Here is a 14,859-nt window from a genome sequence, read left to right as displayed (position 1 = left end):
ATTCCTCCATTGACATCATCTGTCCCAGACTGGCTGCTGAGGCGATGGGGGGTAGACACAGGCTTGAGTGACAGCAACAGCCTCTTCCTTCCTGGTCTTTCTTGAAATGACTGGCTCATCCAGTATCCAAGACAGATTCTTAAACAGTGGCAGTAAATCAAATGGTTACAACAATAGTTCTTCTTCAGTAAGAATTTCAGGTGAAACTGTTTGCTGTTTGCATCCCACAGCAGCAGCACCCCTGTGTCTGGACAATGTAAAGTGAGTGACAGGTGTGAGCTTGCATAAAATGGCTCCCAACTCCCAGAATGCCTCTGGGGGGGTAGACCAATGAGGGGGGCAGATGACCTGGTGATGCTGGGGTCCAGGGGTATAAAAAGTAACACAACCATATTGTCACTTCTGAGCAGTTGGAGCATTCCCAGCCTTGCCTCGGGTGTAGGGATTGTTTCGGAAAAGCAAAACTACACGTTCAGAGTGTAGTTTTGTTTTTTTGGAGTTACTTTGAGGCTCAACTGTTCTCACATTGGATTTCTGTCAACATTTCAGGATAAGGAATTGTTACTGAAGACATCAAACTTCTGGGCTTAGTCCCATCAATCTTAGGCACCCTTGTGGATACAAGTAAGTCACTCTACTTTATAACACTGTGACCCTTTACCTATGCTGTGTTCCTTTATGGAAATCATCCTTAATTGAAATATTTATTTGATTAGATCTGGATCACAGTTCTTATATAACACACCTAGTGTTTCATACCTAACTGGGAAACATCGTCACATTAATCCTATAAAGAAACATCTAACTGTAAGGCTTTTTTAAGATAAAGTTAATTGAGACCCAGTGTTTTCTATTTTCAAGGTTATTATAGGGTGGCGTGGAGCAGACCATCCAAGAATAGCCCATGATAGCATTAGCTTGGTGTCCCAGCTGGGTCTCTATGTCTTTTTAAGGGAATCAGCAGCAGGGCTATCAGTTGCACCTCCAGCTATGTGCCACATGGTGGCTGTCAGTCAAGTTGGGGGGGGGCAGAGTATTTTTAGAAGCTGCCATTTGAGTTACATAGCAAACAGTTTTATCGGAAGTTTACGGTATGGATATGTTTCATCAATTGTTATGATTTATACGATGTGCAAGTTGAATAGTGGTTGTCACCTGTCAATGTGTTCGCATCAGTCTTGGTCACAGTTACAGTATTAGTTGTTACTGTGTGGAAGGAAGACTAAGTGATTTTTTCCACTGAGGTCAAGTTCTCCAAAGCTGTTGAATAGTCAAAGTTGGCTGTGAAGAGGAGATGATTTTGGTTATGTTTCATCATGTCTTCAAATGATTGCTGTTTGGTCTATCCACTCTATCAATGCATCAGATCCATTTAATGTGCTCAAGGAGGGACCAATCACATTTTCTACCAGTAATGTTGTGTAGTATGTGATGATGATGATCAAGTGGGTTAATGCATCTGGTTGTTGTTGATATTGATGACTGCTTCACCAGAAAGGAGGAGGGCCTACTGTAGCTAGGGTCTTGAACAAAGGCTGATCCATGGAGCTTACGCATGTGTTTATTGATGTTATAACATCCTAGTAATCTGGATATTAGAAATTGGATGAATGATTATTCATCTAATAGACGTTTGATTTTTTAAATTATTATAAATAAATGTATTAGAGTAGCATACATATTGCTTCTTACTAGGGTCCGAGATAATGCTGTTGGTTGCATAATACAGTATGGCTGCCAGGCCTAAATATTAAAGTTTGTTGACAGTTAATTTACAAGAATGTATCATTATTATTACCATTTATTATCAAGTAATAATATATTACGTGATAATACATCGCAAGTTAATTAGATCATGAGTAAGCAGGTTTGTTAGGTGTTACTGCCACAGGGACAGCTGGTGGGTGTGTGAGAGTGTGAATCCTGGCTGATACTACAGCCAGGCAGACCTCATAGGTGGACATCCAGTTGTCTCTGGCCTGTCTGTGAGCTGTCAGTTGGGGCTGAGACCCTGTGCTTGGCCTAACACCCAGACCACATGGAGCCTCCCATAGCTCAAGTAACAGGCTGCTGTAAACCAGGAGCTGCTACAAGAAAAGCTCTGATTAGATCCCCCACTGGCTATAAATAAAGTGGTGAGCTCCATAGAGGATGCTCTCTACGGACTGTTGAAACTAGGAAATTGATGTTCCATAGGGATCTTGTGCTTGTGTTGCTTGGTGAATGATTTAAGAATGTATGCCATAGTAGGATGCTCATGCATAGCCATAGAATAGCATGATGATAAATTAACACATGACAACAGATTGAGGTGAATTAATATTTGTTTGCGATTGGTGAGGTATATGTGTGTTGGTCAGTGTGGTGATTTTGTGTTCTGTTGTGTCTCTTAGGGTGCCTACCAAAATGTCTACACAGGCGCCAACATTTACACAGCCGTTACAAAGCGTTGTGGCACTTGAGGGTAGTGCTGCAACGTTTGAGGCTCAAGTTAGTGGTAAGGAAAACTCACATGTCCTGCATTGCACACTACTGTATAAATATCTAGTATGTTACAAAACCTCATGTAAATCCCTGCATGCGGCCTTTGCAGCCTTTGCGGCCTAATCTAGCTCTTTCCTAACTCTGTAAAATGTGATCTTGCTGTATCTATTAATTGGTGTAATGAAACCAATATAAACATCTCAAAAGTGCAATCTCCCATTACCTTGTGAGCCAAACTAAATCAAATGCACACCTAGAATTACATCTAAAGTTAGATATATGAAGCTACAGTCCATACTTAGCCTGTAGAAGAACATGCACTCATATTGACTAATATGAACAGAAATGATGGAAAAAAAACCTCTTTGGTGTAGAACAGACCACTGTTTTGTTGCTGTATATAATTCTTACTGCCATCATGTTAGATGTACCAGTATGCTGTGCTGATGATGTTGCTGACTCCATCTGTAGGTTCTCCAGTTCCTGAGGTGAGCTGGTTCCGTGATGGCCAGGTTCTTACTGCTGCGGCTCTGCCCGGCGTTCAGATCTCGTTCAGCGATGGCCGCGCTGTTCTGACGATCCCTGCTGTGACAGCCGCACACAGTGGAAGATTTTCTGTGAGAGCTACCAATGGAGCTGGACAAGCCACTAGCACCGCTGAACTCCTTGTTACAGGTAAGAGAATAGTATTAAAACAGTTTTCTCCAGCAGCCCTTTAGACACTGGGCATTATCTTGGAACATCGTGCTATTCATATCTAAGCATTGTCTTTGTAGTGGATTCTAAATGCGATCTCCTTCACACAGCGGAGACTGCGCCACCCAACTTTATTCAGAGACTTCAGAGTATGACCGTGAGACAAGGAAGCCAAGTGAGATTGGATGTTCGTGTGACCGGAATCCCTACACCTGTGATTAAGTTCTACAGAGAAGGAGCTGAGATACAAAGCTCCGCTGACTTTCAGATTGTTCAAGAAGGAGACCGTTACAGTTTATTGATTGCTGAAGCTTTCCCAGAGGATTCTGGAACCTACTCCGTAAATGCTTCAAACAGCAGTGGGCGGGCTACCTCCACTGCTGAACTACTAGTCCAGGGTAAGGGGTTGATACGCCTGTGTTTGTGTGTGTTTGTGTTTAGCCTAAATCAGGCCTTGAAGGGAGTGTATGTGGCCATGCATAGCCTACTGTTAATGTATATGCCAATTCTGAATTAGACAGAGACAGATAGATAGGTATTTTTGTTCACTTGAGTGAATAATTGTTGTTTTACATGTGCTTGGAGACTATATGCCGGTGTGTATTTGTATTTGGGCATATACCGTAGTTGTCTGTTTTGTAACAGAGATGTCTACCAGGATTGGATAGATTAAATTCTGAATCAATTGTTGAATTTCAAATGTAATTAGCTTCAGATAGAATTCAGGCTTGCTTGAGATTGATTAAATTCAAGTAATATTGTGTAGTAAAAAGGTATTTGACTACAAACAAATGTTCCCTGATGGCCCTGGAGCTTTGTGATTGTGGTTCTATAACCCTGTGCACACTGAAGACATTTTCAATGATGTGCACTTCCTCTTCTTCAGATCTTATGCTATTCAGTTCTAAGTGTATAAAAGGAGTCTGATCATTTGATGCTAAGCGAATGTATTTTACCTGCCCAGGTGAAGAAGCCGTACCTGCCAAGAAGACAAAAACAGTTGTGTCATCCACCCAGGTCTCTCAGACTCGCCAGACCAGGGTTGAGAAGGTAAGAGAATACTCCATCTACTTTGAGACAAAACCCTCACATGACACAAAACGTTAATTACGTTTTTCCAACTTTTTCCTTAGAAAACGGAGGCTCGTTTTGCGTCCTCCTCCATGATGTCGATGCAGGTCGAGGGGGGTGTTATGACCCAGCAGTTGGCACACAAGACCCCCCCTCGTGTGCCACCAAAGCCAACTTCAAAGTCCCCACCTCAATCATCCCAGGTGGCCAAGGTCGCAGGAGGTCGTCACCAGTCTCCATCACCTGTCAGACATGTGAAGGGACCCACTCCCACCCCTGTCAGGTAACACATCATAATCATAAATGACCAGTTATGGCATAGATTCTGTAGTCCTTTTATAGACCAAGTCTTCACATGTAACTAAACATCTGTGTGTGTTTCCCCAGGCCCGTATCCCCATCCTCCAGACTGTCTGTCTCCCCCATCAGACCTGTGAAGTCACCATTGACCACACGTAAGCAGATGGCCCTGGGAGCAGATGTCCCGCCCCCCTGGAAGCAGGGAGGCTTCGAGTCCAGCTACACCATGACTGCTGGAGCCACCCGCGTCCAGACCTCTGCCTCCTCTGTTCACATGGAGCAGCACTGGGAGGGCTCATATGGAGTTCAGCAGCAGGTGTCTGGCCAAGTTAGAGAGGTAAGAAAAGTCACACTTGGACTACAATAATCATCTTTGGGGGACAGAGACATCTAGTGGTTGGTCTGTGTACTGTGCATGATGAGTGAACAGGAAGTACCTGCATTGTTGAGAAAAGTTTGCTTGAATTAGAGATCCATCCAAAATGTGGATGGGTTGTTGATTCTAACATGCCTTGTGGGATAGTTTACCGTTAATACAACCACTGTACAGTCAATGAGCAAAGTGACAACCGGACCCATAATCTCACTAATGTATGCCAGGAGGTGCATGTCCAGGATGATAAGAGCATGGCGGTAGCAACAGTGGTTGCAGCCGTGGACCAGGCACGCAGCCGCACACAGCCACCTGGCCCAGAAGAGCCGGCCAGTACAGAGAAACACATCTCGACTGCTACACACACCTCGACAGCCAGCGCTGCTGTCCTCTTACTGCCCACAGGGGAGCAGGTAGAGAAGAAACAATGTCACTTCTTAACCATCTGTTATCCAATGACCCCACATGCCCCCCCTTCATCATCGCAGACCACCGTAGAAGAATAACCGGCGTTATTTCAAAATAACAATTATACTTCCCAGATACAGATTAAGATCAATGTATCTTCATCAGGATTATATCTGTATCCATCCAGTTGACCATTCTGTCTGACTCAGCCACCGTCTTTCACTTCTTAGTTGCCTACGGTTTGTCTTCCTTTCATGTTCACTTGGTGTCTACGTCGCCTAGCTAACCATACATACTCTTGACCCTGGTCCTGTCATATAGATCGAAGCAGGCTTGCCTTGTGAACGAGATGTCAGAGACACACCTGACACGGTGGTGCAACACACAGATGTGGAGGTCTCTACAGTCGTGTGTGTGATGACTGAGGAGCAGGTAGCTGCAGAGGGCAGATCTATATGTTAACTCCAGAATGACCACGATCCCTCTCTCAAACCCACTCTTCCCCTGCACCTGCATCACACTGAAATTCCCTCACAAATCCCGACTTTTTACCTCCTCACCTTAGGCCAAGAATGGTTCTATGTGGGGACTATTATACCATCAGCTGCATGTTCCCTGTTTAAATCAGTGCACCCGGGCACAATTAACATGTCTTTATGGTTTGTTGATTGTGGTTTGATCATCAAAGACCTGTTATTCTTTACATGCTGTCTTGCAGTGTTTCAGTCACCACACAGGTTGTGAATCTTGCCTTGCTGGTGCAGTATCAGTACACTGCCATGGATGGTCTGAGATCTATGTGCTGTCTGACACCCGCTGCTTGTTGTCTCCAGGGTGAGGGGGGGAAAAAGGCTGAGGCAGTGGCTACAGTACTGGCTGCTGTCGACCAAGCACGTGTTCGGAAGCCTGTGCATGCAGAAGGTGGTCATGCTGAAGAGGAAACTATAGAAACAGATTTGAAACAGCAGCAAATGCTGGCCACAGAGCAATATGTGGCCATGAAAAGCCAAGCTGATGTAATGCCCACTGCCTCACAAACCTCTGGGGAACAGAGCATTCATGTCTCTCAGGTTTGAAATCTTTGATCGAATGTTGAGAACTTTTTCTATTGTTTGAATGTGTTGTTCTCATCCAATCTAAACTTTGTTGATTACTTTAGATGCAAAGAAGTGCAGAAACAACTATTACAACTCATATGGATACTGCCCTTGCACCATCACCCATTCCACATTTCACAGTTTCAAAAGTTACTGTTCCTAAACCTGACCATAGCTCTGAGGTAAGAATAGACAAATAGGTAGATGGTTATTTGTTACTGTTCCCCCATCATTCGTCATGCAGTCTTAACACACAACCATCTTAACATACAGTCTGCACTTTGGTAACATATTCGTGACGACGATGAACAAAACATTCCTCTTCATGTCAGACCAATCCATCAACCCTGTCTTTGGGAAATCTCAGTGTCTTTTGCTGTCAGTATAATTCAACGTTATTCTTAATAGACTAATTCTCCCTCTTCATCCGTGACAATGACCATGTACAGCCATCTTGTCACTTATCTCGGAGATCATCCTTGATATTTTTAATGAAAGCAGTGTTTTCATGATACTTTGCACTGGTTTCTGATCATAATGATATTCTCCCATGGTTGGTCAGGTTTCAAAGGCAGGCTCTGCTATTGCCACACTGCAGAAAGAGCTATCTTCTACCTCTGCGCAAAAGATCATCAAGCCAGTCAAGGCTCCATCTCCGTCTCGTAAGACTGTGGAGACAAGGATGACGCCAGCGCCAACCCCGTCTCCGTTTAAAGAAACCCCTGAAAGATACGAGGCGCATTTCGACACTCAGTTACAGAAGCAGATAGGGCCTGCATTTGCAGAGGGCATTGAACAAAAGCATGAGGATTGGGAACAGCAGGTTTGTGGTCTGTCGCGATCTCATCACAACAATAACAGTGTGCAGAGTTTCACGGCGTGCTGTTGGTTAAAACCGTCTCTTCACCATAACTCCACCATCTTCTTTTCCTTCCAGACACCACTTGCCTCATAAAGAAAATCCATCTATCTTTCATCTCTTGCCATTTCTGTCCTCTCGGCCTGTTGAACTGATAATGTTTTTCCTTCTAGAATGCAACTTTCTTTCACCGTCCCCATCTTATAACAATTCGCGATTAGAATATATATGAATCTGTTTGTGATTTTTGTCTTCATCTACGTTGTTTTAATACAGGCTGTTGAGGCCACCATGATCACGTCACCTGCTCGGGAGCCAGTTGTACCACCTACTCTTGTTGCTGTGAGTATTGTGTGGTGGCTTACAGAGTCTCATAACTGTGCTGACTGTGTTTGCAAAGGAAGTCCTTTTCTCATCTTTTGAAACATCAGTAAGTGAATTCTGTTTTAATTTTCAGGCTTTGAAGAATTTGACTGTGACAGAGGGTGAATCTGTGACTCTGGAGTGCCAGATCAGTGGTCACCCTGCCCCTGTCATCATGTGGTTTAGAGAGGACTACAGAATCGAGAGTTCCATTGACTTCCAGATAACCTATGAGGGTGGATTTGCTCGTCTGGTAATCCGTGAGGCCTTTGCTGAGGACAGCGGTCGCTTTACCTGCACTGCCACCAGCGAGGCTGGAACAATCAGCACATCCAGCTACCTACTTGTTAAAGGTGAACACTAACTGTGACTATGGATCTAGAGCCTTGTTTGGTGGTTTGTTGACATCTTCATGAAAAAGGCATCAGTCCTTAACCAGTAATTGTCTTTCTTATAGTGTCAGAAGAAATTGAGAGCAGAGAAGAGACAACAGTCACTGAATTTGGAACTACACAAGAGAAACAGTGAGTTGAAAGATATAATAACTGAATTCATTGATCTGGAATTTTCTGATATGTTGATAGAAAACATGAAGTGATCCATGTGTCCCTTAATATCTCAAATATCTCTTTAGCTTTACGGTTGAAGCAAAGGAGGAGACCATGTCGGAGGTGAGTGGCGTTGCAGAGTCTGTGGAAACTGCAGCTGCTGTTGCTCCCTTCTTCATCAAGAAACCTACTGTACAAAAGTTGGAGGAAGGAGGATGTGTTGTCTTTGAGTGCCAGATTGGAGGTAGTCCAAAGCCCCACATTTTCTGGAAGAAGAGTGGGGTACCTCTTACAACTGGATACAGGTACTTGGTACACATTGTCACATTTTATTTGCAGTGAAAAATGAGTTTTCTACCTATGACCTATGTGGGGATTTTGTCAATCACCATGTACTCTGTATCAATTGATTAGATATAAAGTTGCCTACAAAAAGGAGACTGGAGAGTGCAGGTTGGAGATCTCTATGACATTTGCTGATGATGCGGGAGAGTACGCCATCTTTGTCAAGAACCAGCTTGGAGAAGCCTCAGCCTCAGCCAGTCTGCTTGAGGAAGGTCAGTAAAATTTGAAAAAAGTTGAATGCAGCAACTTCTATCTAAAAGGGGATCAGTAACTTGATGATCATACAAAATGTTTGTTTACAGAGGAATATGAAGCCTACATGAAGACACAGGAAGTGACATACAAGACTGAAGTGACTACAATGGTACAGGAGCCCAAAGTGGGAGATGTGCCCCCCGTTGTTGTGAGCGAATATGGGATGGAGCAGAGGGGCATGCAGACCCAGATGATGCAAACATATGTCTCCGAGCAGGTATTCAGATCAGGAGTAACACCGTGTCACTGTGATGTGAAGTCAGTTATGTTGACTTGTTGTTGGTGGCTATCAAAATACCAAACTGTTCTTATAGTTATATGTTGTAAATGTGTTTTTCAGGAATTACAAATATCTTCCTTTGAGGAGAGGATAATCCATGAGATTGAAATCCGTATCCTGAAGATTACATACCAGGAAATTTTGATTGAGGATGGCGAGCAGATGGTTATGAATGTGTCAGAACAGCAGGCTGTACAGTCATCCTTTGACACTCCAGTCAAAAGCTACAGGATTATGGAAGGAATGGGAGTCACTTTCCACTGCAAAATGGCAGGAAAGCCATTGCCCAAGGTACTTTGTTCCCAGGCATAAAGTGGAGGCAGGAGTTTTGAAACCTCTGTACTCTGATTGGTTTTATGTATCCATATGAACTCAACAACACTGACTTCTGTAGAATATAGTGTATGTTGAACCTCATCATGCCTGTCTGCTTTTTCCCTAAAAAGATTGCATGGTACAAAGATGGAAAGCGTATCCGTCATGGCGGCCGTTACCAGATGGAGGTTCTCCAGGATGGCCGAGCCAGTCTACGTCTCCCTGTGGTGCTGCCTGAAGATGAGGGTGTTTACACAGCATTTGCCAGCAACATGAAGGGCAATTCTGTGAGCTCTGGGAAACTGTATGTGGAGTCCTCTTCAGTAGGGGGACCTCAGAGATATACACCCCAGCCAGCAATGCAGAGAATTAGGTATGACCAAATGGAAAACGTTTTACATTTCACATAAAGAATAATTTAGAACCACCACTGATCTTCATTATTTCCTCTTTTAGGTCCACATCCCCACGGTCTTTGAGCCGCTCTCCTGGTCGCTCTCCTAGTCGCTCTCCTGCTCGCAGGCTTGATGAAACAGATGAGAGTCAGTTGGAAAGGCTGTACAAGCCTGTCTTTGTCCTGAAGCCTTCCTCATTCAAGTGTGCTGAGGGGCAAACTGCAAGATTTGACCTGAAAGTTGTTGGTAGACCAATGCCTGACACATATTGGTTCCACAATGGTAAATGACTTCATTTAACCAATAACATTTGCTATTTGCAAGATATATTATTCATATTCTAATCATTTATCAAACGTTTTGTTTTCAGGACAACAAGTGGTCAATGACTACACCCACAAGATAGTTGTTAAGGAGGATGGAACTCAGTCGTTGATTGTGGTTCCAGCAATGCCCCATGACTCTGGAGAATGGACAGTTGTCGCACAGAACAGAGCTGGAAAGACCACTGTTTCCATGACTCTTACTGTTGAAGGTAATGTGTGTTTAAAATAATAATAGTACATTTAGAATTTAAGGTGTTTTTTTCAGACAGTGAGTTACTGTAAAGTAATACTTCAGTAGCCTGATTTAGGACAGTTAAATGAGTCAGCAGATGAGCACAAAAGACCTGAACATTTACATCCCAATTTCTAATTCCTCTATATGTGCACACAATATAAGAAACTTGGTTTGCTTTGAATGTTTTAATTAATTCCACTGACTTTGCCATTCACAGCGAAAGAAAACTTGATCCGACCCCAGTTTATTGAGAAGCTGAAGAACATCAGTGTAAGACAAGGCACTCTGGTTGAGTTGGCTGTCAAAGCCATCGGAAACCCCCTGCCTGACATTGTTTGGCTGAAAAATAGTGACATAATTTCCCCACAGAAGCACCCACATATCAAGTATGTATTTAATCTATTTCCAGAAATATGTTCCTATCATTGATGTTGTGATTTATTATTTATCAGAAGGATTGACACAAATGTCTGTTTCAGGATTGAAGGGTCAAAAGGAGAAGCCAAATTCCATATCCCTTCAACATCAGGCTCTGATAGTGCCTGGTACACAGCCACAGCCATCAACAAAGCTGGAAGAGATACCACTCGCTGCAGGGTCAATGTTGAGGTGGACTTTGCTGAACCCCAACCAGAGAGAAGGCTTATTATTCCCAAGGGAACCTACAAGGCCAAGGATATTGCTGCTCCAGAGTTGGAACCCTTGCATCTCCGTTATGGTCAAGATCAGTGGGAGGAGGGTGACCTTTATGACAAAGAGAAACAACAGAAGCCCCACTTTAAGAAGAAGCTGACTTCGGTCAGGCTCAAGCGTTTTGGTCCCGTCCATTTTGAATGCAGACTTACCCCTATTGGAGACCCCACAATGGTGGTTGAATGGTTGCATGATGGCAAACCCCTGGCAGCTGCAAACAGGTTGCGCATGGTCAATGAATTTGGCTACTGCAGTCTTGATTATGAAGTTGCTTATGCCAGAGACAGTGGTGTCATCACTTGTAGAGCAACTAACAAGTTTGGAGTTGACCAGACCTCAGCTACCCTGATTGTCAAAGATGAGAAGGGCCTTGATGAGGAAAGTCATCTACCTGAGGGTAGGAAGGGAGGACAAAGAATCGAGGACATGGAACGTATGGCTCATGAAGGAGGTCCTTCTGGAGTTAGTATAGATGAAGGATCAGAGAAGACAAAGCCAGAGATTGTTCTTCTTCCTGAGCCTGCCAGAGTTCTGGAAGGTGACATCGCAAGATTCCGCTGCAGAGTGACTGGTTATCCAATGCCAAAGGTTAACTGGTACCTTAATGGTCAGCTCATTCGCAAGAGCAAGAGAATGAGACTACGCTATGATGGCATTTACTACCTAGAGATTGTAGATATCAAGTCATACGATTCAGGAGAAGTGAGAGTGGTAGCAGAGAACCCCATTGGTACAGCTGAACACACCGTTAAGCTTGAGATCACACAGAAAGAGGACTTCAGATCTGTCCTTCGTCGTGTCCCAGAACATAAAGCTCCAGAGGTCCCCAGCTCTGAACAAGGCAGAGTTTCCTTTGACGTTGTGAAGGTCGACAGACCCAGTGATAGCACACAGTCCAAGGAGGTTGTAAAACTGAGGAAGACAGAGAGAGTGATCCATGAAAAATCCACAGAGGAGACAGATGAGTTGAAATGCAAATTCAAGCGCAGAACAGAGGAGGGTTACTATGAGGCCATCACTGCTGTGGAGCTCAAGTCTCGCAGGAAGGATGAGTCTTACGAGGACATGCTCAGGAAGAGGAAGGAGGAACTTCTTCATCACATGAAAGAGAAGTCTGAGGCTGAGAAAAAGAAGAAGGAGGAAGAGGGGAAACTCACCATCCCCATCATTAAACCAGAGAGGATTCAGCTCTCTCCCAGCATGGAAGCTCCTAAGATCTTGGAGCGCATTGCAAGCCAGACAGTTTCCCTGATGGAGGAGGTTCGTTTCAGAACCAGGGTGGTTGGTAAACCAGAACCCGAGTGCCAGTGGTTCAAGAATGGTATTTTGCTTGAGAAAACTGATCGCATCTACTGGTACTGGCCTGAGGATCATGTATGTGAATTGGTGATACGCAATGTGTCAGCTGACGATTCTGCTAGCATCATGGTCAAAGCCGTCAACATTGCAGGGGAAACTTCAAGCCACGCATTCCTTTTGGTGCAAGGTATTTGAATGATTTCTAAATAGTTAATGTATTGAATGCCCAGGGTCATTAAGTCAAAATAAAAGCATCTTTATTAAACATGATATTTTAGTTGATTACTTCTGCATTTAATTTCAGGCAAGCAAGTTGTTAACTTTACTCAAGAATTGGAAGATGTTAGTGCCAAAGAGAAGGACACCATGGTTACATTTGAATGTGAGACCAATGAGCCTTTTGTCAAAGTCAAATGGATGAAAAACAACGTGGACATTTTCTCTGGAGACAAATACAGGATGCACTCAGACAGAAAGGTTCACTTCCTGTCTGTGCTAATCATCGAAGTGAAGGATGATTCAGAATACAGTTGTGCCGTTGTTGAGGACACCAGCATCAGAACCACGGCCAGACTCTATGTTGAAGGTTTGAAGATTTATCAAACAATAGTATTTGAAAAACATATTTGATTTAATAGGCACCTGTCATTTTTTGAATAATAACCAACTATTTCAATACACAGGGGCCGCTTTGGACATGGTGAAAACATTGGATAACATTGAGGTACCAGAGACCTACTCTGGGGAGTTTGAATGTGAGCTGTCAAGAGAAGATGCTGAAGGTACCTGGTTCTTTGAGAAAAAGGAGATCACTCCCAGCAGCAAATATGTTATCTCCTCTCGTCGTGGAAGACATTCACTATCTGTGAAAGACGTGAAGAAAGAAGATCAAGGCAAATACACATTTGTTGTTGGTGAATTTAAGACAAGTGCTTCCCTGAAGATGAAATGTGAGTACCTTTTTTGATGATCTGCCTGTTTGTTAAATTCCCTACATAATAGTCTTTAGTGAATGAGGAGGAGGGTGGGGGGGGCACTGAAACCAGGACATTAAAATAACTTTTATATTCCCTTCTTCTCATATTTGTCTTTTTTAGTGCGTCCTGTGACACTGATGCAGCCACTTACTGACCTTACCATCTGTGAGGGTGACATTGCGCAGTTAGAAGTGAGGTTCTCTCAAGAAAACGTTGAGGGGACATGGATGAAGAATGGTCAAGCCATTTCTGCCTCAGATCGCATCCATATTGTAATTGACAAGCTGGTCCACAAGCTTCTGGTTGAGAATGTAAGCAGAGACGACACAGGAGTCTACTCATTTGTTGTCCCTGCCCAGGATATCTCCACCTCAGGAAAACTGACTGTTCAAAGTAAACAACATTGTATATTTCACAATATCACTGTAATATTATGAAATTGTCTTATTGTAAATGATATGTTGTTTAACTTTATACCCACTCTCTGTATCTCCCAGCCATTGATATTTTGGTACCACTCAGTGATGTCACATCAGTTGAGGGAACCAAGGCTGTTATGGAGGCTAAGATCTCTGCTGCAGATGTCAGCTCTGTGAAGTGGTACCAAAATGACAAGCTCATTATGCCCAGTGAGAGGATCCAGATGGTTGCAAAGGGAACCAAACAGCGCCTGGTGTTTAACAGGTCTTTCGCTTCAGATGAAGGAAACTACAAGCTGGTTGTGGGCAGAGCTGACACAAGCTGCAAATTCACTGTCCAAAGTAAGATTTTTTTTTAAGTGATTAGTTGCCACTGTTTACCAAAACCTTCTTTAAGTAATTCACTGGCATAGGAATTAACATTTTAGTTTGTGTTCTAATATAACTTATTCCAACAGAAATTCAAATCGTGAAGCACATGGAAGATAGAGTGTGCACCGAGACTCAGAATGTCACCTTTGAGGTTGAAGTTTCTCATCCTGGCATTGATGCCGTCTGGACCTTCAAGAAGCAGCCCCTCAAAGCTGGTGCAAAATACAAGATGGAGGCAAAGGGCAAGCGGTATGCCTTGACTGTCATCAATGTCATGAAGGATGAGGAGGGAGAATACGCTTTTGCAGCTGGTGAAAAGACATCCAGCGCAAAGCTTACCGTGTCAGGTATGTGTCACAATTGCTTCACGCCCTTCATATAGCTTACATATATTGTTTACTTTAATATCTCCATATGATTTAAATCATACTCTTATCCTTTGACTAGGTGGGGCGATTAACAGGCCACTTCAGGATGTGACAGTAGCCGAGTCACAGACAGCTGAGCTGGAGTGTGAGGTGGCCAATGCGAGCACCGAGGGCAAGTGGCTGAAGGATGGACAGCCTGTGGACTTTGGCGACAATATCAGGAGTGAAACACTTGGTGCTGTCAGGCGTCTTGTTATTGTCATAACCAGACCCCAGGATATCGGTGAATACACCTACCAGGTTGCCAATTCAAAGACAACCGCCAACCTCAGAGTTGAAGGTATGTACCATCTGAGGCTGGATCTGAACTTGGTTTGATGT

The 14,859-nt window shown here is 43.6% G+C and overlaps 1 protein-coding gene across 1 annotated transcript in view; it reads left to right on the top strand.

Annotated features, from left to right (window-relative positions):
* The first annotated feature begins 465 nt into the window (after positions 1-465).
* Positions 466-14,859, top strand: part of LOC134016980 (titin-like) — a 154,155-nt gene continuing 139,761 nt past the window's right edge. The window contains exons 1-25 of the mRNA XM_062456226.1: positions 466-624; positions 2,394-2,497; positions 2,956-3,159; positions 3,291-3,578; positions 4,145-4,230; positions 4,314-4,534; positions 4,639-4,888; positions 7,565-7,630; positions 7,746-8,004; positions 8,109-8,175; positions 8,286-8,504; positions 8,614-8,756; positions 8,847-9,016; positions 9,140-9,370; positions 9,526-9,767; positions 9,851-10,071; positions 10,160-10,324; positions 10,568-10,736; positions 10,830-12,529; positions 12,647-12,928; positions 13,026-13,292; positions 13,440-13,712; positions 13,817-14,080; positions 14,197-14,457; positions 14,558-14,818. Coding sequence (XP_062312210.1) covers positions 2,407-2,497; positions 2,956-3,159; positions 3,291-3,578; positions 4,145-4,230; positions 4,314-4,534; positions 4,639-4,888; positions 7,565-7,630; positions 7,746-8,004; positions 8,109-8,175; positions 8,286-8,504; positions 8,614-8,756; positions 8,847-9,016; positions 9,140-9,370; positions 9,526-9,767; positions 9,851-10,071; positions 10,160-10,324; positions 10,568-10,736; positions 10,830-12,529; positions 12,647-12,928; positions 13,026-13,292; positions 13,440-13,712; positions 13,817-14,080; positions 14,197-14,457; positions 14,558-14,818 — 6,400 coding nt within the window. The 5' untranslated portion in view covers positions 466-624; positions 2,394-2,406. The remainder of the gene's footprint in view (positions 625-2,393; positions 2,498-2,955; positions 3,160-3,290; positions 3,579-4,144; positions 4,231-4,313; positions 4,535-4,638; positions 4,889-7,564; positions 7,631-7,745; positions 8,005-8,108; positions 8,176-8,285; positions 8,505-8,613; positions 8,757-8,846; positions 9,017-9,139; positions 9,371-9,525; positions 9,768-9,850; positions 10,072-10,159; positions 10,325-10,567; positions 10,737-10,829; positions 12,530-12,646; positions 12,929-13,025; positions 13,293-13,439; positions 13,713-13,816; positions 14,081-14,196; positions 14,458-14,557; positions 14,819-14,859) is intronic.

Source organism: Osmerus eperlanus, chromosome 3 (assembly GCF_963692335.1).
Source record: "Osmerus eperlanus chromosome 3, fOsmEpe2.1, whole genome shotgun sequence".
Classification (NCBI taxonomy): Eukaryota; Metazoa; Chordata; class Actinopteri; order Osmeriformes; family Osmeridae; genus Osmerus; species Osmerus eperlanus.
Note: the sequence above shows the minus strand (reverse complement) of the source record. Positions and strands in the feature narration are given on the sequence as shown.